Consider the following 25358-nt stretch of genomic DNA (forward strand, 5'->3'; position numbering starts at 1 on the left):
CCTTGGCATGTCCTGCTTGCAGCCCTGGCACCACCAGCACTGGCCAGGGATGTGCCCTGGATGCTCTTCAGTGAGATCCCGACCCCAACACCCCCCCCAGAGGGAAACCCAATGCCCCAAACTTTAAAACGTGCCCACCCCACAGCACCAACCCTCCAGGCAGGTGCCAAGGGACCCCAGCCCCACACCGCTGGGACCCAATTAGCAAACGGCACGTGGTTGGCAAGGGAGCCCACACCGTGATCACACCACAGTGATTCACCGCAGCCGCCCCCGGCCTTCGCTGCCACCCCGGCGCGCTGGGGGAAGGGACGCCCCAGCAGCAGGCACAGAAAATATTTAAGTACAACACCATCCAAAGAAAGATGGATCTGGCACAACACAATTAATGATCTTTTTGGGTTCATTCATTAAGCAAAAAAAAAAGCCCCAGGAGCAGTGGATCAAGCAGGGTTAGTCACCACTGCACCGCCCAGCACATCTGCCATCAGCGGAGCTCGCAGCCTCCCCTTCTGCACCGTCCTCCCCCAGGGCAGCCACGAGACCAACCCGCTCCCATTGCCGGCTGCCACCCCCTCCCTGTCACACCTCCCACACCCCACCACGCTCCCCTAATGCTGCTGAGCCTGCTCCTCCAAAGAAAACTGCGAGCCCTTATCTAAAGGCTTGCAGGAGCTGGGCCACCTCTAGCATGTGGTGCTGAGCATCTGCTATGATGACAACGAGATGCTCATCCCCACGCTGCACTGCACGAGGACAATGAGATGCTTGCCCCCCTCGATGTGCCAGCACAAGGTTGACAAGATGCTCGTATCCCCACCACCACTCAGGGTCCTACCTGCAGCTCCTTGTCAGAGTACTTCTGGGGGTTTTTGCTGCCTTGGCTCTTCTTCCGAAGTTTCTTCAGCTCTGCCTGGCACTTGTCGAGCGAGTCCCCCTTGCTTCTTTGCTCCGTCTGGTATTTTTTCAGTGCAGCCTGGATGTGACAGGAGAAAGCTCTGAGCAGCCAAACCCCTGCCTTGGCCACAGCTCCTGCTGCCAAGGGTCAGCAGAAGCAAGCAGATCCCCCACCCCTGGGAGAAGTGGGATCCCCATGGCCCAGAGAGCAAGGAGGGGCTGCAACAGCCTGACATCAGCTGTTCTGCAAATGGTGATGCGTGTGATGGCCGGGGACCCATCCGTAACCGGGGGCACAAGCAGTGTCTGGGCATGAGCATCCCCGAGCAGGGAGCCGGGCAGCAGGAGGAGGAGACGCAGAGATGCCCGAGCCCACGTTTGTGCTGCTGGAGTGCACAACTCTAACTCACACTCAGGTACCGGGAGTCCAGCTCCACCTTCTGCTCCAGCTGTGTCAGGAGCTCGTTGTGGAAGGACTTGAGCTGCAGGCAGAAAGAAAAAACCATGGTTCCTCAGCAGAGCTGGCAAACCCTGCGCAGGGAGCACTGGGGCAGGCAGGGGAGAGGGTCTCTACAGAGAGCAGAGGCTGATGGCAATGAGGGACAGACAGACACTCAGAGAGGGACCCAGCAGGGCAGATGTAGATGCTCAAGCAGACCAGACTCTTTGCAGCTCAGCAAATCTGCTTCAACAGGGCTGGTGTTGCCCGGACAAGACATGGAAAACCATTTTGCTCAGCTGCAACCCTGGCAGAGACCACGGCCAGACGGAGACCCTGGCACACCCAGGCTGGGGCACTCACCATCTCCTCCAGCTGGTTCTGGATCTGCCTGTGGACCTCTGCCATCTGGAAAAGCACATCTCCTGCAAAGACAAGATGCAGGGAGGGGGCTTGAGATACTGAGCTCGGGATGACACCCTGGGGCTGGGGCAGGCAGCACCCTGCTAGCATGGGGGGGTCCACAGACAGACCCACAGGTGCTCCTGGAGGACCCCCAGTGCCCACCTTCAGGGAGCTGTAGGTGAGAAGATACTCATCTAGGACAGTCTGACAAACACGTACACCTTCTGTAGCATGAAGGGAAACAAGGACAAGCAGCAGCGGGACCCAAGCACTCAGGGGCAGCCCCGCTTGCGACCTGCCATGCCAGTGGCCACCCCAGCTATGGCACTGCTTTACCTGCTCTGGAAAGGAGCCAGACAACAGGACCAAGAAAGGCCCCTTGTCTTGAGCCGACAGTCCCGATTTGAAAGGAGCAGGCAGAGACAAGGGATGCTGTGCTAACAAGAGAGATGGGATTAAATAGCAACGTTACAGCCAGGAGCTTTACCTGATGCTCTCCTGGCTGCACACACAGCCCATCACCAAGCGCAGAGCACACACATCCCTCTCCCCCAGAAGCGCAGCAGTGCACAGATGCAGCCCTGAGGCTCAGCCCAGGCCACAGGACACAGCTGTGCACGGAGCGAAGCCCCAGGTTGATATTTGCCTCAAAACCACCGGATCCGTTCAACCTCGGCGGCTGAGCCGCATGCGGGCAGCCCTGCCCTGGGCCAGCGAGCTGGGCAGCGAGGGCAGAGCCGCTGCATGAGGCTGCTGCGAATGCCAAAGGTCAGTCCCACAAAGGGCTGCCATGGCCAAGGGATCCCAGCTCTGCTTTGTCTCTTGCCTTAATTTTTCTTTTCAAATGCAGAATTCATCAAGTCACACACCCACTGTGATTTTCCTGGGAGGAAGGGCAGTGTCCTGCCTCAGCAAAAAGCCCCAGCACAGCCGGAGCCAGACGCGCTCTTGGGAGCTGCGGGAGCGTCGTTTAGGAGCCACCAGTGCTACCGCTCGGCTAAAAGCACGATCCATCTCCGGACCAGAGCAGGCTTTCAGGCAGAGCTGAGCTCTGTCAGCTATTTGTAAGGACTAAGTTAGGAAGCTGTTCCTTCCAGCATGGCAGGTTGCAGCTTCGCAGGAGGCTTCCAGCCTACATGGAGCTGTTTGTAAACTGAAATCCATGAGCCGTGTCTCCGAGCTGCTCCTGTCTCAGGACTCAGCCCGGGAGGTCCTGCAGTCAGAGGTGGCTGGTAGCTCCCCCACTCCTACACCCACAGGGGCTCTCCAAAAGGGAAGCAGAATCCCCCATCCCATCCCAGAAAAAGCAAAGCAGGTTTTAGCGTATTTAGAGAATGAAGGAAAATGCAAGTCCCCTGCAGAGGCCAGGTCCACCCTGGGTTCCAGGGCAACCGCATCCTCTGCGTGTGGAGTCAAACCTCAGCGAGACTGGGATTAGCCAAACCAGCATCTCGCCAGTGGAAGGGAACCATTGGGACCCTCATTCAGCACAAAAACAGATGGCATGTGCTGGGCCAACCCCAGCCCACCACTTGGCCAGCCTGTCCCTGGCACACCACGTGCCTGGGCCATACGCCAGCCAAGTGTCAACACCGGCTGACCGGGAACAACCTGGCCCAATGTTTCTTTGCTCTTGTGGCTGGAGCAATTCGTACTTTGTACCATACATTGTGTCTCAAAGCCTTTTGCAAACATTAAAATCTGATCCCTTTTTGTCCTTGGCAGGCACCAGCCCCCTCCACCACGGGTCGATGCACTAACAGAACCGGCTCTGGCACCGGCCAGTGCTCAGCCAGTGCCAACTGGCACCGGGGCCACTGTCCCCCTGTGCCCACCACTCAGCTCCGAGAGGATGCAGGGACGCACAAAGCATCCCACAAAGCAGGGAGGTGACCAGACACCGTGGCTGCAGCTCCGCTCCTTTGCCGGGAGCAAACCATGTGCCCAGATCCCTGCAGCCACCGAGACAGCTATAACTTCTACAGCCGTTTTGCAAGGTGCTGAGCAAGGCAGAGCAGCCCCCGGCGCTGGCGTGGAGCAGGCAGCTGCCTGGGCCATTACACGTCTGCCGCCAAGATCTTCACGCATGAACAGGGAGGTCCGGGCAAGGGGTCACCACCACAAGACCGCCAGGAAATTGCTCTCCGGTTGGGCTGCGACAGCTCAATCATGGGAAGTGCACAAATTCCCACTGCAAGGAGGCAATGACGTAACACCGTTGCTTGGCTGAGATTGCTTTTTCAGGAGTGTATCAATGCAAGGGTGGCTCGCTTATTATTTTCAAAGCTTGCACCACCCCCTCTCCCTTTCGCTTCCCGTTTGCCTGGAGTGGAAACCCTGGCTGAGAAAGACAGTGCAGGGCTGGCCGGGGGCTTTCTGGCCACAGGAGCCAAGTCCCAACTCGTGCAGGGACCAGGCGCTCAGACGTGACATCCATATCCCCTAATGCAGCAGCCGGTACACCCAGCACCAGGTCTCTGCCCCCACTGTACTCCTCACCCAGGGAATTAACCTGGCCCCAGCAGCCAGGGCGGTGCATGGTGCACCTCAACAGATCTGCATCTTTTTGTTTAGACCTTGTCCTCCACCATCACCTTCCTGGCACAGCATCCCTGCTGCATGCTGCTCAGCGCCCCAGCCCGGGCAAGGGGACACAGCCACCCCCACTGTCCCCACCGTGGCTGGTTTGCTGTGCCTTCACCGGTGGCACGGCACGGCCAGCCCGGTGCCAGGAACGGCACAAGGTGAGCATGGTGCTGCAGCTGGTGTGGCGCAGGAAGGTGGTTGGATGCCTGCCCGGCGCTGGGCTGTGCAGAGGCATGAGCTTCCTCCAGAGCCTCTCCCCGGGCTGAGACAGCTCCGAAGGAATCAGCTCCAGGCTTCCCGTGGCCTCTGCCATCGCGGGGAGCCCACGTGGGGCAGCAGCAGGATTTGAACTAAATCCCTTAAATAGTAGCTGCAGCACCGTGTGAATTTACATATGGCACCTCCGGCACCCCGATACTGCCACACCACGAGATGCTTCACCGCTGCAAAAACCCTCTCGACCTCGTTAGACATTAACAGACATTTCATCCTGAAACCGCCCCGACTAACCCAGCATGGCAGCAGAGGAGAAGTTAAGCTGTGACTAAGAGATTCCACGGTAGCTGGAAAGCCCAAATATTTCAAACCCTGGCTGGGAAGAGGATTGGCAGCATTGTGCTGAGATACCACAAGGCGTTTGCAGGGCTGGGACCACAGCACACGCCCCAGCAGCAGCACAGACGCCCACGCCACAGGCGTTTTGCATCACCTACCAGTGGTATTTAAGTTACACACAATAATTACTGCTGCGCAGCAGGGCAGAGCAGGGCAGGAGCTTGGGTCACAGCTTAAATTGTGTACAGAGCATGAGCACCATGCTCACCCTGCTGCCAAAATGCACATCCCATAGGTCAAGAAACCCATGGTTCATCATCTCACCTGAGCCCAAAAGCAAAAATAAAGACAGGGAAGGGCAGGACAGCAGAGCAAGGGTTTCACCTGCCCGTGCTGGGCTCACACGCCTCTCTGCAGGCTGCAAAGCACAAACAGGCAAGGAGGAGTTGCTATTTATGCCTGACTCACAGTATCGCTCTGGGAGAACTGTAAGGGCTATTGTGGGCCCTTCCCTACCACACCCAGCCAGGAGCAGGCAAACAGGTTGTGCCACATCCCTCCCACTGCTGCCGGCACCGCAAGCCCTGCGCAGGAGCCAGCTGCCCCTCCAGAAGGCAGAGCAGTGGGAGCCCATCTCACAGGGTTTTTGCTTTTGAGTTTCAGAGCCTAAAGATATTTTTTTTCTCCCTTCACTCTTGAGTTAGATATGAGCCATTTTTAATAAAAATACCAAACAATTCATTGGCAAAGGAGCCAAAGCGCCCCGAGCCAGAACATGTTGATGCCTGAGCAGGGCTGAAGCAGCCCAGCCTGCCCTGCAAGGGCAGCAGGAGCTGGTCCCCAGCCGCCGGCCACCGGCTCCCGCTGCCACTGGCATCAGCTCGGAGCAGGGATGCGCCGACAAGCAAACAGCGCTTCCTCCTCACCAGCATGGCTCCTTGCTCCTCTAAGACAGAGGAGGCAGCACCATTGGAGTCACTCGCCACCAAGATCACTTGCTTTGGAGATTCAAACCCCAAATAAAGAGCATGAAAGGATGAAGCAAGGAGCCCAGGGGCTCAGCTCCTCCACTATTTGACACTGCGCTGGGCTTCCTTCTGTTGCTTTTCATTAAGGCAGACGAGGAAAGGTGACTGTGCCATCAAGGGAAGTAACCAAGCTGGCAGAAAAGGTATATTAGCTCATTAATGAGAAAAAGCAACAGACAGTAACAGGGCAAATTGTTTGAGCTCCAAAACCCTAAGAAAAAAAAATAATCTGCTTTTCAACAGCTGGTTAAATGCTGTTAGCTGAATCCTTTGATGCCCAGCAAGTACTTGAACCCGCGTGGGGGGATGTGCCCATACCAGCACGTACCCAGGGCAGATGAAGATGTGAAAGCACTGGGCGCCCGAGGACCCTGCCCCAGACACTGCTCTGACACAGGCACTCATTTCACCCCTCCTGGACTTTGCTAAGCACAACTGCCTGCTGGACAGGAGAGCTCCATCAGTTTGGGGGCTTTCTTTGGGAGTGGGGTGGACAGCATCAACCTTGTGCACATTATTAACAAAGCATTGCTTCAGGGTGGAATCCTGCCCCGCCGGACTTGGCAGAGCAGGGCGCTCAGCCTAGCAGTTACCAGTTCCCCTTTCAGCACCAGTTTCACTCCATTTTCCACCAGCTGCAGCACTGCCCCCCACCCCCAGCTCGGGCACATCCCTGCTGCTGCAGGGCTGCCTCCCCCTGTCCTGTAAACACCGACCGGCAATAACTCTGCTCGCACATCACAGAGGGGTTTGGGTTGGAAGGGACCTTGAAGATCATCTAGTCCAAGCACCCACCGTGGGTTGGGATCCCTCCCCCCAGCCCAGGTTGCTCCGAGCCCATCCAGCCTGGCCTGGGACACTGCCAGGGATGGGGCACCCACAGCTGCTCTGGGCAGCCTGGGCCAGCGCCTCGCCACCCTGACTGCAAAGAATTTCTTCCTTATATCCAATATAAGTATCATGTGCTGAAGGCCTGATCAAGCCAAATGTGAAGCAGAAGCGCGCTGTTCAGAACTTCTGCAATTTTTTTCCTCTTCCCTCATATTAACATGTCTCTATCCAAGTTCAGACCCAGCACGTGCCACGGACAAGCCCAAGCCCCAGCAAGAAGCAAGTCACAGCCCAGCCCCTCACCCAGACAAGGAGGTTCTGGCTTCAACAGTGCCGACACTCCACTGCAGGGCAGCCCAGGGAAGATCCCGGCGCCTGCAGCGGGAAGGATGCAAGTGTGGGGAAACAATCGCCCCACTGCACTGATTCATCTATTTCCTCTTCCAAAAGGTTTCACTTATCACAGCCCCAAAGAATGGTACCAATTTGTTGATGTTATATTAGCAACTCATCAGCATTATAACGATCAGCTCTGTTTGCAGCTGCTGCTTTAACCCAGCTTGGCAAAGCTTAAAACATTTTATTTATTTATTGAGAGACAAGGTAAAAACCAAAAAGCAAAAGCTTCCTGAGGCACCCTGACTCAGGCAAGTTCAATGACACATTTCAGTAATTGGTTCCCTCAGGCTGAGCAGTTGCCATTGACGATTTTACTACGGACACATTAAAGACCTGGGTGACCTGCGATGCCCCACGTTCCAGCAGCCACCCTGGATGCCTGCAGATCGTGTATCTGTATCATGAGGTACAGACCAGCGAGTCCCTTAGCGCCCAGCTGCTCTGGCAGCAGCTATATTGGTGGCGCAGGATTAATTAGCAGAGAACACAACTGCACAGCCGTCACATTCACCAGCCTGCAGGCACCCGGCTCAGACCCACCTGAACCCATCCAGCACACCAGTGGCCCCGGGAGGGGAAGCAAGCACCTCCAGGACCCAGGGCTGGCCACACAAGAGGCTGTGCCCCTTCCTACAAGCCTGCCAAGCTCGCAGCACTGCCGACGGACATCAGGAGCCAGCCCACAGACACACAACGGCCCCCCCACCCCTCCCCAAAGGTTGGAGCATCCCTGCTGGAGCACATCCCAGGCACAGTGCCTGGGCACACAGCAGGTAGGCATCCATGGGAGATGTCACCACTGAAGGTGAAACCCAAATGTTCCACACAGCTGCTATGCGTTAGAAACTCCAGCCAGGCAACATGCTCGTCACAGATGCTCATTTAACAACCCTCCACCATTACTTACCCAAACACAGGTTGGTGAGAACAAGCCTACTGCTATGGCAGTCTGCTTTTCATCGCAAGGTTTGAAGGCAGTGAAAAGGCAAGGCAGACAGCAGCAGAGCCCCTCTTTCTGAGGCAGGCAGCAGTTTTTAAGAGGTCTTTCTTGCATTTCTGCACCCTTCACAAGCCCATTCCTACAGGTGCCTTCCCTAAGAGAACTACACAGCTTGGAGGCCGAGTGCTGAACTCCTGGGAAAATTTCTCGGGAAAATTAGGCCTTTTAACAGAATCACAGGTGGAAACGCAGGTCCAGAGCATCCAATTCTCCACCAGCACAAAGCTGTTACCCAAAAGCCACTAAGTGCATTGTTAAGTCCAATTTTGAAATGATCAAACAAGATTGCTGCTGCTCTCCCACCCACGAGCTCATTGACCCAGGCAGAGGGACCCCACTGCAGGGACACCAAGCCTCATCCATCAAGCACAAGGATTTCCTGGAGCTCAGCTTCACTTTTTCTGGCTGCTGCTCTAGCAGGATCCCAGTGGGCATCGGGCGCCACAGCCACCACCGACCCAGTGGTCCCCCATCACACACCAAACACTGCAACAACCTTTGACATTTGCAGGATCTATATCTGCATCTCTGCTGCTGCAGGAAGCATCTACCCAAAACTGCAAATCCAATTAACAGATTAATCCCTCTATCCCAGAGGATTCAGCGCAGCAGAAAGCCTCCAAACCACGCTGCCGCCAAGAGCGGGGCCAGACCAAGGAGCTGCAGGGAGGGCAAGACTCCGAACTTGCCTGGGCAGCCACAGGCATCCCACCAGGCTGCTCTGCTCCTCTCACCAGGAGCCACCATGCTGGCCGCCCCGCCAGGCTGGTGGCACCCAGGTTCTATGCAGCATTGTGGACAGGACCAGGCTCTGTGCCCAGCTCTACCCTGCATCCCTCTGCGATGCTCATCAGTGCTTTAACAGCTGTACAGAGACAGTTTAAACCTCTTGAAGCCCAGCACCCTCCACTGACACCAAACAGCTGGACCACGAAGGTGCCACTGGTCCCAATTTTATTCTGCAAGTTGTGGATCAGAAGCCACTGCCTGCCAGCAGCTCCCTTCAGCTCAGCAATGGTCAACTCACCACTGCACGGCTTGTCCCTTCGCAGCACCACGCTCCAGCCAGAGCAGCTTTCACTAACCCAGGAGGACCTTCAAGAAAACCAGCTGCTAAACAAAAATCCACCTCTAGCCCTGACGGGGTGTCATGCAGGTGCTGCTCGGCCCCAACACCCCAGGGTGCTCCCAGCCTGCTGGAAACCACCTCCAGCCCCACTCACCAGGCACACACTTCCTTGCAGAAGAAAATCCTTTCCCATGACTTTGCCATGGCCTAGTTTTCAAGTGGGACAAAAGAAACTACATTTTGAGCAGCATCCAAGGGACCTATGCAGGAGCCAGACAAGGGCCGAAGTCACCCGAATGCTCACACACATGAGACAGGACCTCCTCGGCAGCACCTACAAACCATCCCCGGAGCAAGCCTGGAGCAACCTTCCCCACTCAGACACCAGCACTCCTGCTCTTCACACCAGCTTCTCAGCTTCCCCAAAGCCCCCACTGCAACCACAGAACATGTGAACAGCAGCATAAGAAACCTCTCTTGAAGAGGAACTGTGGGTCTAACCCTCCATGTGCCAGAAGCTGGGCAGCAGCCTGGAGAGCAGAGCAGGGAGGGGAGCAGCTTCCCTGCCATCCCTCCTGGGAATGCCACCACAAGCCAATGCCCGCTGCCACCGCTGACCCGGATCAGCCCCCCGGGGCTCGCTCCCCCAGCCCACTGCCAGAGGGGTCCCACAACCCGGCTTCTCCCCCACTGCCCGCACAGCACCGGGGGCTGCTGCAGGGCACAGAGCAGCTGCAGCTCCGCCAGGCACAGGAGGCTTCCCCAGGTGGCTGGAAGCATAAAGCTGCTCAGCTGACAGGGAACCGCATGAACTGGCTCACGGCAAACCTCTGCTGTGCGGGGACAACTGACAGCTACAACTTGGGTCTGGTCAGGGCATCACTTTAGTTAAAAACCCCCAAGAAAACAGACTTTGAACATCCCAAACCTCAGCAATGGGGTTCAGACAGAGGTATGCCCCCACCAGACGCTCGTACCCAAAAACTCAAGCCACAGAGCCAATTACAGCTCAAATACTTTATTATCACCAGGTTTTCCATTACGACCCAGGATTATCCTGTCTACACACTGTCGCTAAAATCTGATGGAGAATTTACAAAAAATGAAGTGCTAAGCAGCTGGTGAGCAGAGACCCAAGCTGGGAGGCAGGGCACTGGCAGCCTGGATGTTTTCAGCATGACAAATGTACAGCATCACTGCCATCGGAGGAGCCTGTGTTTAAAAAAAGCCAGCACAGAGCCGAACAAGCTGCGCTGGACAGCCAGCACGTGCAGCTGGGGACCAGCACTTCTCCAGTGCCCAACTTCAAGAGCAACTCCTTAGAGTCACAAGTGCTACTGGAGAGGTGACAGCAGGAAAACATGACCGGCTTTGAGTGCCAAGAGCCGGAGCAGCTCTCCTGGCACAGGACAGCCTCCAAGTGCCCACTCAGCTCCCCAGGGTGCTGCAAACCACCCGGAGCTCCCAGTCCCCAGCCGTGCTGCATCGCCCGGGGGGTGCAGAGCCCTCCATAGTCACCCCAGCACAGGCAGCATCACTGCAGCACAGGCAGGAGAGCCAGAGCACAGATGTGGCTGCCCTAACCACATGTTAGACAAGGGGTCTGCAGTATTTCAGGTTCTTTGACTTCTCCTGTCCCAGAAATGAGATCAGAAAAGCATCCACATTTAGAAAAGGGAAGCAAAAACCTCAGGTTCTTTTCTATGGAGGCTGGGAAGAGATGCAAGCTGCAGTCCCAACCAGAGCATCCCAGAGTCCTGCCTGGCATCTTGGAGCAGCTTTCCCTGTCCTGCTGCTCATGGTGGAAACCACCTGCACAGGGAGGGAGCGGCAGGGGCACTGCACTGATGGAAGTGGCAGTTGTGAACGTCCTCACTTGCTGTGGCCTCTAGTAAGAAATGAAACAACACAGACGCCAATGCCCCTTTCCTCCTTTCAAGCACTATCAGCAATCACAGTGCAGGGACTGATAATGTAAAGGTGTTCCCAGGAAAAACCATACCTTTGGTGAGCACAGCCACAATCTAAAGCATTTTTTAGCCCCTGTTTACACATCCTGCTGGGAGGGGGGTGTGTCCCCAGCTGTTATCAGCTCCAGTAAACTGCAGCCAGAAATTTTATCTTAACTTTCTCCTGCACGGAGCAACTGCCACAATAAATATCAGCAAGATCAACAAGGCCAGAGGCCCAAGGAGCAGCCGCTCATCATGGCTCAGGGCAGAGCAGGAGCTGCCAGGATTTGCCCTTGGATGCGCTCACACCAAGAGTGGAAGGTGCAGTAACGTGGAAACATTTTAACCCCCCAAACACTTGAGCCGTGCAGTGAATGCACATCAGGAGCCCGCAGGAGGGCACTAAGGATGCCTGCTGTCAAACCACCAGCCTTAGGCAAGGAAGCAGGACCACCAGACTACCCCAAAGCTAAGTTTTAAGTGTGAGCAAAGCCTTTTTTTTGGGCTTTTTTGTGGATTTGTGGTCCTCAAGCTCCTGCCCTCGCCCAGCTGAGCCACCTCTGACAGGGCTTCCCAAGCTGTCACCTCCAGGAGGACAGAGCTGCTGCACCTTTCACCCCGCCAGAGGGGGAAGTAGCCCCCAGTAAGGTCTGCACAGCCTTTACAATCTCAGTTGCTGCATGCAGCGCACACAAGGCTTTTGTTTTATTTATTAAACAGAAACAGATTGCTATAGGCAGCCTTAATCCAAGTGATGGAATCTGTTTCCATAGACACTTACTGCTTCCCCATCAAAATTCAGACACAGGCAGCAAGCTGTGCACGGCCGAGCTGGAGCAGCCTGTGGCTGGGGGTAAGTGGCACCTGATGCAGCACCACCAAAGCCTGACCCCTCCGAGGGGCTGGTCACCGACAGCTCCGTCAGCTTTAGAGTCATTTCAGCTCAGCCTCTTCTCTGTTAATTGACTGCCTCAGAGAGATTGTGTTAATGAGGAGTTTGCGGTCTCCTGGCGCCGTGATATGGTGAACCAGACCCGCAGAAGGGGCTGAGGGGAAGAGGGGTTCACCTGGGACTGCAGGGGCAACGAGACCAAACCCCATCCCAGCCTTACAAGAGCCTTAACAAGAGGCAGCAGCACCCCTGGGGGAGGTGGAAGAGCCACCTTGAGCCACATCTGCGCAGATGCGGGGCAGCTCAGAGGGAGATCACAGGAGCCATGTCTGAGCCATGGGAAAGCTGGAAAAGCAGCTCCCAAATGACTTACCAGAGGAGTAAGTGTTAAAAAATAAAAAGGGAAAGGAGGCACCAAGCATCACAGCTCATGATGTCTGCCGCAACTCCCATCGACTGAGCAAGCACGAGTCCCCAGCCATGTGGCACAGGGAAGCTGCACAGACAGCATGCAGCAGGTCCTGCAGCAGCTCTGCTGTGTTCAGGGGGGCTCAGGGTTAAACGCAGCCCCCACCGCACACAGCCTGAGCGCTGGGTGCTGCCAGGAGAAACCCTGCTTTGGTACAGCTGACCTGTCCCTTGCCCACACCGCTCCTGCTCCCCTGTGTCATCCCTTCCCCTTCAGAGGATGAGGATGGGCAGCACCACCGCAGCCCCCAAAGCAAAGTTGGTGCTTTTGCAAAGCAAGACAAAAATGTCAGCAAAGCTGCTTTCTGCAAATGCTTCCTCTTTGCAAACACCACAAGCTGACAGTGCCCCAAAATCCTGACACTAAGAATAGCAGGCTTTTTTTTTTTTTTTAAAGCTACATTAACAGCAGATACAGAGGCACTTTTACCATTCACATAAGGCAGTATCAACTCCAAATTGAGCTTGCTATCTCCATCGACAGCAAAAATCTAGTTTCATTCCTGTGCTCAGAGTGTGCTCCGGACTGCAACTCCATTTAGCAGTACATTGGTGACTTACCCAATTCTTTAGATCCCTGGCTTTCACTGGCCAACTCTCCCATCTTAACCAGAGCATCAAAGTATCCTTTTGCTGCATATGTCATACCTAAAAGCATAAAAAAAATGCAGGTTATGTTCTCTTTAATGGCTATTATAACTCCTGTGGCACTGAATAGATGCTAGGCACTAAAATAGACATTACTTCAAAGGGCTTAACCCCACAGGGAGGGACTAGACAACAAACAGAAGAAAAATGAGTGAAGAAAGAAGAAAGCTCGAGCAGCGAGATTACAGGGCTATTTAGGAGAAAAAAGGTACATGCAGGACCTAGGTGGTTTTCATTCCAGCGTAACCATCAGCCTGCGTAATGCTGCTTAAGAAAAATCACTGTGGAATAATTGAATATCACAGACTTTCATTATAGTTCAGTCTTGTTTGTTGACATTCCAGCTACACACTCCACTTTAATCAGATAAGCAGGGGGTTTCCTCTAATCACAAGAACATGTTGTACAGCTTTAGCTCAACACCATCAAATTATGTGCTGAAGCCTCTTCCAGCATGATTTACTGATTAAGACACTTCCTTCAGATGCCCCCACAAGCTCAGAGATCCAAAGTAAAGGATGACCAAAGACAATTTTAAAAATTACAGGAAGATCTTGGTCTTCAAAGCACATTCACAGCAGGGATGAGAGAAAAATAGAAAACAAGTGATCATACTGGTTATCCACAAAATGCTGCAGTTACACTGTGTCCAGCTTAAGTGGTGATAAAACAGCATGTTACAAACGCACTCCACTACCCGGGTAATTAAAAACTGCATTATTGGTATAACGTTTCAGAAGAACAAATAAAAAGCAGTTCCAAGCGCAGCCTCTTCTCCCCTATCTCCTCTCCTCCCCTGCCTGCTGCCCGCACCCGCTGCAGACCCAGCAGGGAGGCAGCAGGCAGAAGCACCCCCAGACCCGGAGCCCCCTGCCTCGTTAGCATCATTAGGGATGGCTGGGAAGCGCCGCTGCTTGTAAGGGTGCATGAAGTGCCCTATCCCTGGGGGATCAGAGTCCACCGCCCCTGTGCGGCCAACCGGGACGGACGGGCACTTCCCACATTACAGCCAGTTGATCCATTAAAAAAATCTAGTTAAAAACTGCCAAGAATCAGGCAGCAAGCAGCATGACGGGGAGCACCTGTACCTGCAAACAGCAAGGGGTCTGCACCTTAGGAGATCCTCACTGAACCATCCAGGAACCCTTTGACGTGTGGGAAATAACATTTGCCCAAGGCACAAAGCAAGGCGGCACAGATCCTTCACAAAGGTCATATTGCAACATGGGACACCAAAATATTTTTTTCCCACCGACTTAAGACTGTGACAGCCTCCCCCCTTACAGACATTTCCACTGAGCAAATTAAAAAAATAAAGTCCAGGAGACTTGCAGTGCAGCTCTGAAGCAAGCAGAGCCCTCCCCAAAAGCAAGCAGCTGCCTGCAGTCGAACACAGCCTGCCCTAAACCTCCCCAGGACCAAGCTGAGGGAGGCCCAGGCAGTACGCAAAGTCATTTTAAGTCAAAACAGTCCTTTTTTTGGTTTTCATCAATTCACAGTTTTACTTTTGATCACTTAAATCTACGCCTCCCTGATGGCTCCCAATCGGACCCTGTGCTCCCAGCCGAGAGCTGCCACCAGTATTTTTAGGTTTTTCCCTCTCTTCCAAAGTGTTCTGGGCAATTTGAACATTCCAGTAACACATCTTTTAAACAGAACTTAAAAATCTTAATTATAAATATTTTAAAATAACATTTAAAGAGAAACTGGTTGGAAGTGTGTTATCCAGCTGTCGCCCAAGCTTTTATCGCTTGAATCCTTTCCACATCCGTGGCCACAGCACGCACGTGCCTCACGTGTCCTAATGCCGTGAGCTCTGCATCAAGGTCCAAGAACCATCTCCCCACTTTCCTCCCCTCATTCTCCTTGGGAACAAAGAGCATCCCAAGTCTGTTTTCCAAGCTTCCCTCCCTTCCAAAGCCACACTGTCCAGCCAGACCCTCACCAGCCCCGCAGCCTCCAGCATTTCCACAATAAATGCGTCAGCAGCGCAGTTTCACTTACTTGCTAAGGCTTTTTCATAGGTCTTCCCCATAGAAATGAAATTCCTGAGGCTGGGATTGAACTGCTCCATGATCGTCTAAAGGAAAAAGAACATCGCCGGGGTTAGCAAAGATGACCGGGAGCTGGACAGAGCAGCTCCGCACCCGCCTGGGGCAGCCAGCTTTACACTGAGAGCCTCCAGCAGACCCATGTATTGCAAATAACACACAAAAGCGACTAAAGGGCAAGCACCTCGTGATCTGGGGCACGTCAGGAGCCAGGGATGAGGGCAGTGGAGCCAGGGATGAGGGCAGTGGAGGATTCACCCAACGCCAAACCCAGCACGGCTGTAAGGGCTGCTGAACACAGCCAGGATGGCAGCTGAAGGCAGCAGCCCCTGCTGCGCCTCAGGCCATGCCTGCTCCAGCCCCGGAGAGAAGCTCCAGCAGCTGCTGCAGGCACTGCCCTGGCAGGCAGAGCCGAGCCTGGCGCGGCTGGGGGGGTGATGCCCCAGGTACCCTCCCTTCATCCCACAGCTTCCCTGAGGGCCACCAAACTTGGGTTTTGAACACCACGAGGTAGAGGGTCAACAACAAGGTGGCTCTGCAGCATCCCTGTAGGAGATGCCTTGTGCAGGTGCTTCACCATGAGAAATAAACAAATGCCCCAACCATGAAATTATCAGATATGGCAAACAGAACCATAATAACACCTCAGGCGGCTATTTGAGACTGCAGGCAACAGCCCTCAGAGCAGCGGCAAAGCTGACCTGAGTTCCAGGAGATGATGGCTGGTGATGTCCTGCTCCTGGGGCACAGCCCTGGAGAGCAGCATCACCTCGGTCATCACAGAGAAGCAGGAAGGGCTGAAGAGCAGTATCCAAATCATGCCCAAGGAGCCGAAGCCCGAACAAAGCTACCGTCGTCCCCACTGAGCTGGTCCCAGCCACGGCTGAAGCCACACGCAAGGAATTACACCTCTGTCTCAAAGCACTTGGTGTCACTTTCCACCTGCCTATAGATGCATAAATTAGGGTGTCGGTGAACACCAGAAGCTCTGTCTGACAGCTTTTCCTCCCTCGCTTTAAGGTCCTTATTTAAACACGGAGGGGGGAAGGCATAATCGGATCACAAAGAAGAACGGCTCTTTGTACTTGGCACAGCCATGGCTGGCCCTCCCTGGCCAGAGCTATTCAGTCCCCGGTGCCGATAGCATCTCTAGAACCAGACACCGATTCCCAGGCCAGCTGCGGCGGAGACAACAGAATCTCCATTCTCCCCCCACAAATCCCACCTCCGGACCAAGCCCAGCTGCAGCGGAACAGCCCCGGGGCCAGTCCCAAGCCACCTCAGGGACGCCCCTTGCCCTGTCCCCACAGCCCCCCACCAAAGGCACCGCCAGGGAATGGAGTTTAATGCCTAAAGGTCCCCGCGCAGCCCAAGCGTCCCCCCCGGGAAGCATGGGCTCTGCAGCCCCATGCTGCTGGCAGCGTCCCATCCCGGGAAGGGGAGGGAAGATGACAGACAGACACTTATGGCGAATAAGCTGATTAAGCATCTGTCACCTCATCTGAAACTGGCCAAACACTATAAAGCTCATTTTCTGCCAGAGGCATTTTTATCCCGAATTCCTGCTGCCTGGCCTTTGCAGAGCGTGACAGTTCAATTTTCTTCCGCGGGTGCATGTGTGCAAGACTCAGCCAGCACCTTCCCTGGCTCAATACAGCCATTTTATAATTTCTGTGAGCAGGAACCTGTGCAGGACACCAGCTCAGTGTTCCAGCACCGAGGCAGGGCATCACCCAGGCGCTGGTATTCGTCGGCAGGAAAAATCCTTTTATCCCTCCAAGGAGCATAGGGCAGCAGCCCCGCTCCCGGCTGGAGCGGTGGGCTAAGGATGGCTGTGCCGAAGCACCAACCCACCCCAAAAGCCACCATCCCACCACCCCAAGAGCTCTCTGTGCTTTTGGGTCTGCCCCACACCACCACACAAGCCTGCAAAGAGCAGAAGAGGATTGCAGAGTTCTTGCAGGCAAGCACGAGGCTAATGAGAAACTTCAGTGCTAATTAAGGCTGCAGGTCAAGCTCCACCGCAGCACGGTGTGAGGGAAGCTGCTTTGGGGCAGCACAGAGCAGTTTAGCGAACACGCTCAGCTTGAAAGGAGAAAATTAACCTGTAGCAACAAGCCACATAGTGAGTTCTTTTCTCTAATTGTAGGAGACAATTGTACAAGAGTTAATTAACACCAATGACGACTGCTCCATCCATTCAATGTCACGTTTAACTTTGGTCAAAAAAAATAAAAAAATCTACCTGTGTCGCCCCAGAAAGGAGCTGGGGTTGCTGCCCAGGGACAGAGCCACGGCTGCAGCCTTCTCCACGCTCCAGCTCAGCCTGAGCAGTCTGAGGCTGTGTAACACTTAGGCAGAAGAAATATTGGCAGAAATTCTGTGGGGAAGTGATTTTTAAACAGTTTGCTAGGTTAAGTGCAGTAAGTGTTTATGTATATGTATGTATACATGTATATAAATAAAATTATTTTTGCAGCAGCAGCTGTGTAAACATATCTTCCTGAAGTACGGAGCTTAGTGAATCGATGACAGAACAGCACCTGCAGACAAAGCGCCGGTGACCAGCGGCCATCCCAGTGTGGGGCAGTGGCACAGATGGGTGCAGCCAGCGATGGAGAGCAGTGCCATGCCCGAGGGCTTACGGCCACCGAGCTGCTCTCTTGACCTGCAGGACTTGTGGGGTGGGAAGGGATCAAGGAAATCCCCTTCCAAAATTCAGTGCATCTTCCCCAAACCGGAGGGAACCAAAGCACGGCTCAGCGCTGGCTGCTGCTGGCACCGCTTGGGGCAGGACCCTGCACCCCGCCGACCAACAACAGCCACCTTAAAGCAATAAATAAAGGGACAAAAGCCCCCCCCCCGAGAGGTCCCACTGACCAGCTGAAGAAGGGGGGAGGCGACCGCCTGCCGGCCAATTGAAATTCACCGAACCTCAGGAGGAAGTTTGCTGAAAGTGAATGTTTTTTAAGACATTGTCTGGAGACTCCAACAAAAACAGCCAGGCAGGATGAGGGCACTGAACAGGGCTCTTCACTCCAGAGATAAAAACGGAGTTTTTTCAAGCCTTCTTCTCACTCTCAGGGTGGGAAGGGAAGGTGACTCCAGAACTAACACACCTTCACATCCCCCCGCCAGGTGAGAAGCTGAAATGCCAGCAGCTGCTCAGGAGAAATACTGAAAAATAAACATTTTCATCACAAGACAGGCTTAGCAAGCACTCGCTTCCCACAGCCGGGTCAGGCAGCAGAGCAGCCCACGCGGCAGGGAGGGCGGCAGCACCGCTCCCCCTCGGCTGCCAAGGTGAAGCTGGGCTTGCAGGACACTACAGAAAAGCTAATATTCAGCAAAATTCTGGTAATGGAAGCAAATCTCGTTCTCCCTCAAATTTTGCTCCATCAGCACCGCCCACAAGTTGTTTGCCTTCCACACACTGGCTGGGCAGAGTTTAGAAAAACACAGACAAAAAAACCCCTGGCAGCTAAAGGTTGAAAGGGCTTTGCTTTGTTCCACTGCACTAAATTCCCTGGGTAATACCGCTCAGCTCTCTGGGATTGGCACAGCTTTATTTAGCTGCCAAAAATGAAACTAATGCAAAGCACAAGGTCTCCAGGACACAGTCCTACTGAATGAGGGGGGAGAAGAGGCAACAGAAAACGAGGTCCCCGTCCCTCCCCTGAGCGCACTCCACGGCAAGGATGTACCAGCTGCTCCCACACCGTCACAGCCTGCCCAGAAGTAAAAGTTTAAACCTCCCCGCAGACAAGCTGGAAGTGGAGCTGGTTCAGGTTGTACCAGGTTTCTCCTGCATAGGACAGACCTGCATGACACCTTCAAGGCTTGAAAAACAATTTCAGAACAGGCTGCACAGCCCTCCCCAGCGCCATCCCCGCAGCCGCCCGGGCGGCTCCTGAAGCCGAACAGGCAGCAGCACGCCAAGCAGGAGCCCCCGCGCCCCGCCGAGGCAGAGGATGCTCAGCAGCTGTGCTCTGCTGGGCACCCAGGCTCCGCACCACCACCTCCGCACAGCTGTGGCAGGACCTCATGCCGCACGGCTGTGCTGGGCCATCTGCGGTTATGGTGCCAGACTTTGTGCCCTGTCCCCTGGCCGTGCAGCAACAGGGCAAAGGGACAGACAACAGGGGATTGAGGGGGGAGGAGGCTCCTAGATTTGACCAAGGGATGAGCATCACCATGACTGCCTGGCTGCTCTCCCAGACAGCCTGGGCAGTGCTGCTGGGGACATCCCAGACACCCTGGTGAACACAAGTGATGGACTCTGAGCTAACCCCCACCTCGGTATTTTCCCACTACCATTCCTTGCTGCCCCCACGCAGTGCTAAGGCACAATGGCTCCTTGCAAGACTGACACTGCACACAGGCACGGGTGGCCTGGGCTCAGCCTGGCACCCACTGCTTTCCCGGGTGACTCATGGGTGACAGCAGGACCTCAGGTGGCCATGACAAGTGCCATCAGAGGGGGTTGCACCATGGGATGCTCCACTACACCAGTCACACAGCAAAAGTGGCTCAGCTATAAGGAAGTTTTGTTTCTAAATGGGTCAGTCCTGCTCCTCCTAGAACACCTTTGTTATTTCTCTATTAATATTTAATTCCCAGACAAACCCCAGCACTGCCTCCATCTCGGCTCATCCTGCCTCACGCCATCAGAAGGCAGCCCTGTCATTTTAAGAGCCAGGTTTCCGCTGGGAGGGAAACCTCGCTGGACTTGTTAGCAGGGCTGATTTTAATTGCTTACAACACACCCACCTTATAACTCTGCCACTGGGAACATCCCCATCCATCCCCTTCCCTGGTATCTTGGTGCACCGTAACACACAACAGCGTTTCACAACCGGAGCTGCTGACAGCTGCGGTGCCACATCCCTCCCTCGCTGCTGGCAAGCCCACCTCCCCAAGCACTCCCCAAGCTCGCCGCAAGCCAGCGGGACCGGCCACATCGTTGTCCTCCGGCTGGGGTTCTCACGAGGTCCTGCCCCAAAGCCAGAGGGCATGACCAGGGCTCAGCACAATCTTTCCTGGAGAAAGAGCTCAGGAGCAAGAGAACTGGCAGGGGGAAGCAGGGTCCCCATCTAAAGGTATTTAGTTTCTACTGGCTGTCGTGCCAGAGGATGAAGGGATCCAAGTTTCAGGGCCAGAGCTCTGAACATCTTTGTAACCAGGGTCTGGGCTTGAAGGGAACTGGAAGGAGGACCTGGACGGCACACGGCACCCCCTGGGCAGCACCCTGTCAGTACCCACCAGCAGTCACCCTGCCAGGCAGCCCTGGGGCTGGGACCCCCGCTGCTGAGCTAGGAGCATCACCCAGCCCCGGCCCCTTCCCTGCAGACCCCCCGCAAGGGGCTCCACTCAGCCAAAGGCTTCAGCCCACAGAGCTCGGTGCAGGAGATGTCTGACATGCACTGGCCTGCGCCGTGCCCTGCAACATGAGCAGCACGGGAGTGAAACCTTGGCCACGAGCAGATTCAACACAACCAGGCACTGAAGGCAAAGCCCCAGCTGCCTCCATCCCAGCAAGCAGCATCTCTCATCAGCAGGAGCTGCACAGGAAGCGATCTGGAGCACCTTTGGCAAGTCAGGAGCTACCTGCTTGTAAGAGTTCTCAGTCAAGAAGTTTCAACAGTCTAGAGATGCAGCGTCTCAGCAGAGGGCAGAGACCACGCGCCCAGCACGCAGAGGGGACAGAGCAGCAGAAAGCGAGGGCAGCCCCACATCAGCACCCCAGTGCCAAGCCATGGGGCAGTGCGGGAGCAGAGCCCAGCACCCTGCAGCTGAACCAGCACCAACCCTCACTCCAAAGACTCTGATGCAGAGCCAAGACTCCTACAAAGATGCAAAACTCTGGCAAAAGCGCTTTGCCCTATAAAAACACCACAGCCCTGGGCCCTGCTTACCACAGGATAACAAGCCTGGCTTCCCCCCTGCTACCCTGAGCACAGTTATCGCTGGGAAAGGAATCCTGCAGTGCTTGACCCGCTCCCTCAGGACACAGGCAAACGGCACCCACTCCCCACGGGAGCAGGGTGCTGCCCTGGAAGCCATGTAGCAGTGTCACTGACCACAGCGATGCACCGGTCTGACCAGAGTCCCGGCACCCATCTGACAGGTTTCCTGCATCTGGGGTGCAAGAAGCCCCGACACAGGGAGTGGAGTGTGTGGACATGGGGGGTGGCACAGGCTGGCTCCAGGGGCCAGCTCCTTCCTCCTGTCACACCGCATCATCCCTCTGCTGCCAAACACCAAACCACCCACAGTTTCCCTTCTGATTCACTTGAGCAAGAATCACTCCCCTTCCCCTCTGGACTTGGAGATAACAAGGCAAGAGGCTGTTATGCTGGCAATAACATTTATTACAGTTGATGTGTAGCAAATTACTATCAGGAATTATAAGCCTGCATTTGTGCAAGACAATTAGGCTTCGAGTTTGGGGTGTTTTTAAGCAAACACCTCTTCAAACGCGGAGCTATTCACACACCATTACAAAACGATCTTCCACAGGAAGAAATAGCTTTAAAATGAAATGGAGGTTAGCCTGTAAATGGCAATAATCTAATCTGTCATAAATGAGACCGATTTGTCTTCAGGGGAAGGAAAGAATTGCCAGTCCCTTCCTTCCGCAAATAGATAGTCCCATGTGAGGGACGAGCAGTGCACGGGGAGCAGCCCAGGGAGCTGCCCTTCCACCAAGCCCTGCACCCACAGCCGGAGAGGTTTCACCCCCCCACCCCGTGCTCACAGAAGAGCCCAACAGCTGTGTTGCTACGACAGGGTCCTTGCGAGTGAATCAGCACCAGGGAAGGTGGGATTACATTGGTGGAAGGTGCCAGCAGCCTCCGTCTCCCTCTGTAATTACTACACATGTGTAGGCAGCTGCCTGTAGTGGCAGCATCGGCAAGGAGGCGGCTGACAGCTCCTCCACCATCTCATTAGCACAGTCACTCCGAGGGTGAGCGCTGGTTCTGGAAAATGATTACAATGGGCTTCCCGAGCAGAACGCCTTGGGAAAGCCTGCGTGGGAGAGGGTGCCTGGCACAGGGAGCAGCCGAGAGCTGCCTGCTCCAGACCTCCCAGGAGCCGGCTCGACCCCCTGGTCTGGCTGCTTCCGAAACCCCAGCGAGACAACAGCAGCGGCTAGAAGCAAGCACGTGGCAGCTGCCCATCCTGCACCCCTGCAGCTCGGGATGGGGTGAGGAGGCACCAGCCAAACCTCCCCAGCATCATCCTCCTTCCTCAGGGTTGTCACCTCCTGACCACAGTGGTGTTCAGGCTACAGTACAGGCCAGAAGAGCACAGACAAAGGAACAGGTAAACGGGCAGTGGGGATGGTTTTGTACTTGGAGACTCCAAAGCTTATGGAGCTCCAGAGAATCCACACAGTCCCTGAGCCTCCAGCCCTCACACTGGGCTCCAGGAGGTTGCACAAGTCCTCAAAGAAACAGGCAAGCACTGCGTTCCTGCATGCACCCCATGCCACGTGCTTCCAGAGGCCAAGAAAAGCACTGTTATCTTCAGAGGAGGAAAGGCTCCTCGTTCACTGCAGGGAATGCAAACGGAGTCAGGACCATCCTCCAGCTCCCAGCACAGCGATGGTGATGTTGGGTAACTCCATGAGATCTGCCTCCGTGTCCTCACTCCCTACACCCTAGCTGCTCCCACTAAAATACCAAGAAGTTAAAAGTGTTTGCTAATTGATGGAAACCTTTGGACTCCTCTCAAGTCCACCTTTGGCTCTTGGGGCCAAGAGGTCCCCATGCACCCTCCGCACTTCAGGCAGATCCACCAGGCTCCAATGGAGGCAGTGCTGCTGCTTGCTCCGTGCCAAGGGTGCCCTGCTCTGCCTCCAGACCCACAGCTCACGCCGTGCAGGGACGATGAAGCTGGTGGTCAGAGGCGAGAGAAGAGCCCAGCCAGCATTCACCCATCACCCCTGGTTTCCTGGGGGAACAAGCTTCACCCAGCGCAGTCCGTACGATGGCACAAGCCACCCTGCACACTCCTTACAGCACAGCGCCCCGGAAAATTGTGACCTGCTCCGCAAACCTGTTATTAGTGCAGTTCTTCGAGGACAACACACCTCAAACAACTGAGCCACCAGCTGAAACTATTGCCAACAACTGTCCCCAGGCCAACCACACTGTCACCCAGTGGAGGGGACCAGCGGGGCTGGGTGATGGACCCCAGCAGCTCTCTGGGTTCTGGGACGTCCCAGGGCCAAGCTGTGCTGATGCCCCATGCTCAGCTCCCGGGAGTGACAGGGGTTACACCCTGCAGGTCCCAGCTCTGCCCAGGTTTGAGAGCAACCTGCACAGCCGGACCCTGGGTGCAGAGGGGGGAAGGGAGCCCCGGGCACCCAAGCCCCCAAAACCAGACAGCTCCATTCGCAGACCTCCTCTATGCTAAGAGCAGCCCAGATTTTGGGTGCCATTAGCTCTGTCCCAAGAGCATATGCCTCAGGATCCCCAAAACCGTGACTTTAGAACTTCAGTATTTTTTTATACTAAATTTTCCTATCACAGCTTTTTTTTTTTCCCTGCTTAATGCTCCCAGGTAACTCTAACTACTTAAGATGCAGGAAATCATGCAAGCTTCCCAGTTTAACAAATGACATCCTGCACTACGTGTTAGGCTAGAGAGGTTTTATTAGACTTGTCACAGGACTCAGCAGAGCAGAAACCACTTCCTTCACAGGGAAAATTAAAGCACATAAATTATTTTATTTTTCTCATGGCCCTGGGAGCAAAGCAGAAAAAAACAAACCCGGAGATATTCCCAAACTCCAGCCATATGGAGGACGCGGAGACGGCTCCGACGCTGCCGGGTGCCGCCAGAGGCGGAGGGGCGCAGCGAGGGCCGGGGGGCTCTGCCCGCCCGTGGGACAGGGCGACCCACACGCAGGCTCCCCGCCCCCTCCCGCGGCGCCCGCACCCAGTCCCGCACCCGGCGCGGAGCGGGGGGGCCCCGCAGCCCCCGGGGAGGGAGCGGCCCCAGCCCCCGCACCCGGCAGAGGATGGGCAGGGTGGGGGGTAAAATAAAAGGACACCCACCCCTCGCCCTCAAGCCGGGCAGCCCCCCGGCGGCGCTCACCTTGTAGACATTCTCGGTGAGCCGGTGCACCTCCTCGGAGCGGGACATGCTGGGCGGCCCGGGCAGCACCATGGGCGGGCGGCGGGCGCGGCGAGCACCGGGGAGCGGCAGAAGCAGCGCGGAGCCGTGGCCGCGCCGCCTTTTATCGGCTGCCGGAGCCGCCACCGCCCCGTCCCGCCCCGCGGGGAGGGGCCGCCCCTGGCCGCCCCGGGCCAGACTCCGCCGGGGCGGGGGCTGCGGGCGCGGCGGCGGCCGGGGGCGCGGGGCCGGGCTCCCCCCTGTGACCCGCCGCCGGGACCCCCGTGCCCCAAACCCGTCCGCGCCACCTACCCCACACGTGCCCCGTCCCGTACCCCCTATCCCAGCCATGCCCCGTTCCTCATCCCATACCGCATCCCATACCCAATCTACCATTCTGTACCCCATACCCCATCCCATACCCCCATCCCTGTCTCCCATCCCGTGCCCCATTCCCCATGCTGTACCCCCATAGCCCACCCATGCCCCATATCCCATCCCATGCCCCATTCGCCCTCCCATGCCCCATACCCCATCCCTGTATCCCATGCCCCATACTCCATCTATACACCATTCCCCATCCCATGCCCTGTATCCTATCCAGTGCACCATTCCCCATCCCATGCCATCCCTCTACCCCATTCCCCACCCCATACCCCCACAATACACCCCATAACCTACCCTACCCGCCCTGTTATACATCACACCATAGATCATGGTACCCCATACCACACCCCTGCTTTACCCCATCCTCTGCCTCTTGCTGTGCCCCTAATCCCTGAGATGCCTCACACAGCAGCCCCTGCTGTACCCCACACGTGGTGGTACCCACACGCCTGGTGCTGTGCTCCACTTCCCAGCTGCGCAGCACGGGGGAGATGGGCTGGGAGCAGCTGGAGTGGAAAGAGCAGCCAGCGGTGTTCAGGGCGTTGGTTTTATACAGGGAAAGACGGTGGAGGCCCTCCAGGAAGGCCAGGAGAGCGGCGGTGGGATGAGTGGTGCCCGTGGTGCATGG

General features: G+C 55.6%; 1 protein-coding gene across 5 annotated transcripts in view; it reads right to left on the reverse strand.

The window, feature by feature from the left end:
• Positions 1 to 24484, reverse strand: part of BAIAP2 (BAR/IMD domain containing adaptor protein 2) — a 48569-nt gene extending 24085 nt beyond the window's left edge. For all 5 annotated transcript variants that reach the window (XM_080375164.1, XM_080375167.1, XM_080375168.1 and 2 more), the window contains exons 1-6: positions 24326 to 24484; positions 15174 to 15249; positions 13083 to 13169; positions 1700 to 1761; positions 1308 to 1379; positions 839 to 976 (exon numbers count right to left, since the gene is read on the reverse strand). In XM_080375164.1, the coding sequence (XP_080231290.1) occupies positions 839 to 976; positions 1308 to 1379; positions 1700 to 1761; positions 13083 to 13169; positions 15174 to 15249; positions 24326 to 24397 (507 nt within the window). In that variant the 5' untranslated portion in view covers positions 24398 to 24484. The remainder of the gene's footprint in view (positions 1 to 838; positions 977 to 1307; positions 1380 to 1699; positions 1762 to 13082; positions 13170 to 15173; positions 15250 to 24325) is intronic.
• Positions 24485 to 25358: the final 874 nt, after the last annotated feature.

The sequence above is a fragment of the Falco punctatus genome (genome assembly GCF_963210335.1).
Source record: "Falco punctatus genome assembly, chromosome: 1".
Lineage (NCBI taxonomy): Eukaryota > Metazoa > Chordata > Aves > Falconiformes > Falconidae > Falco > Falco punctatus.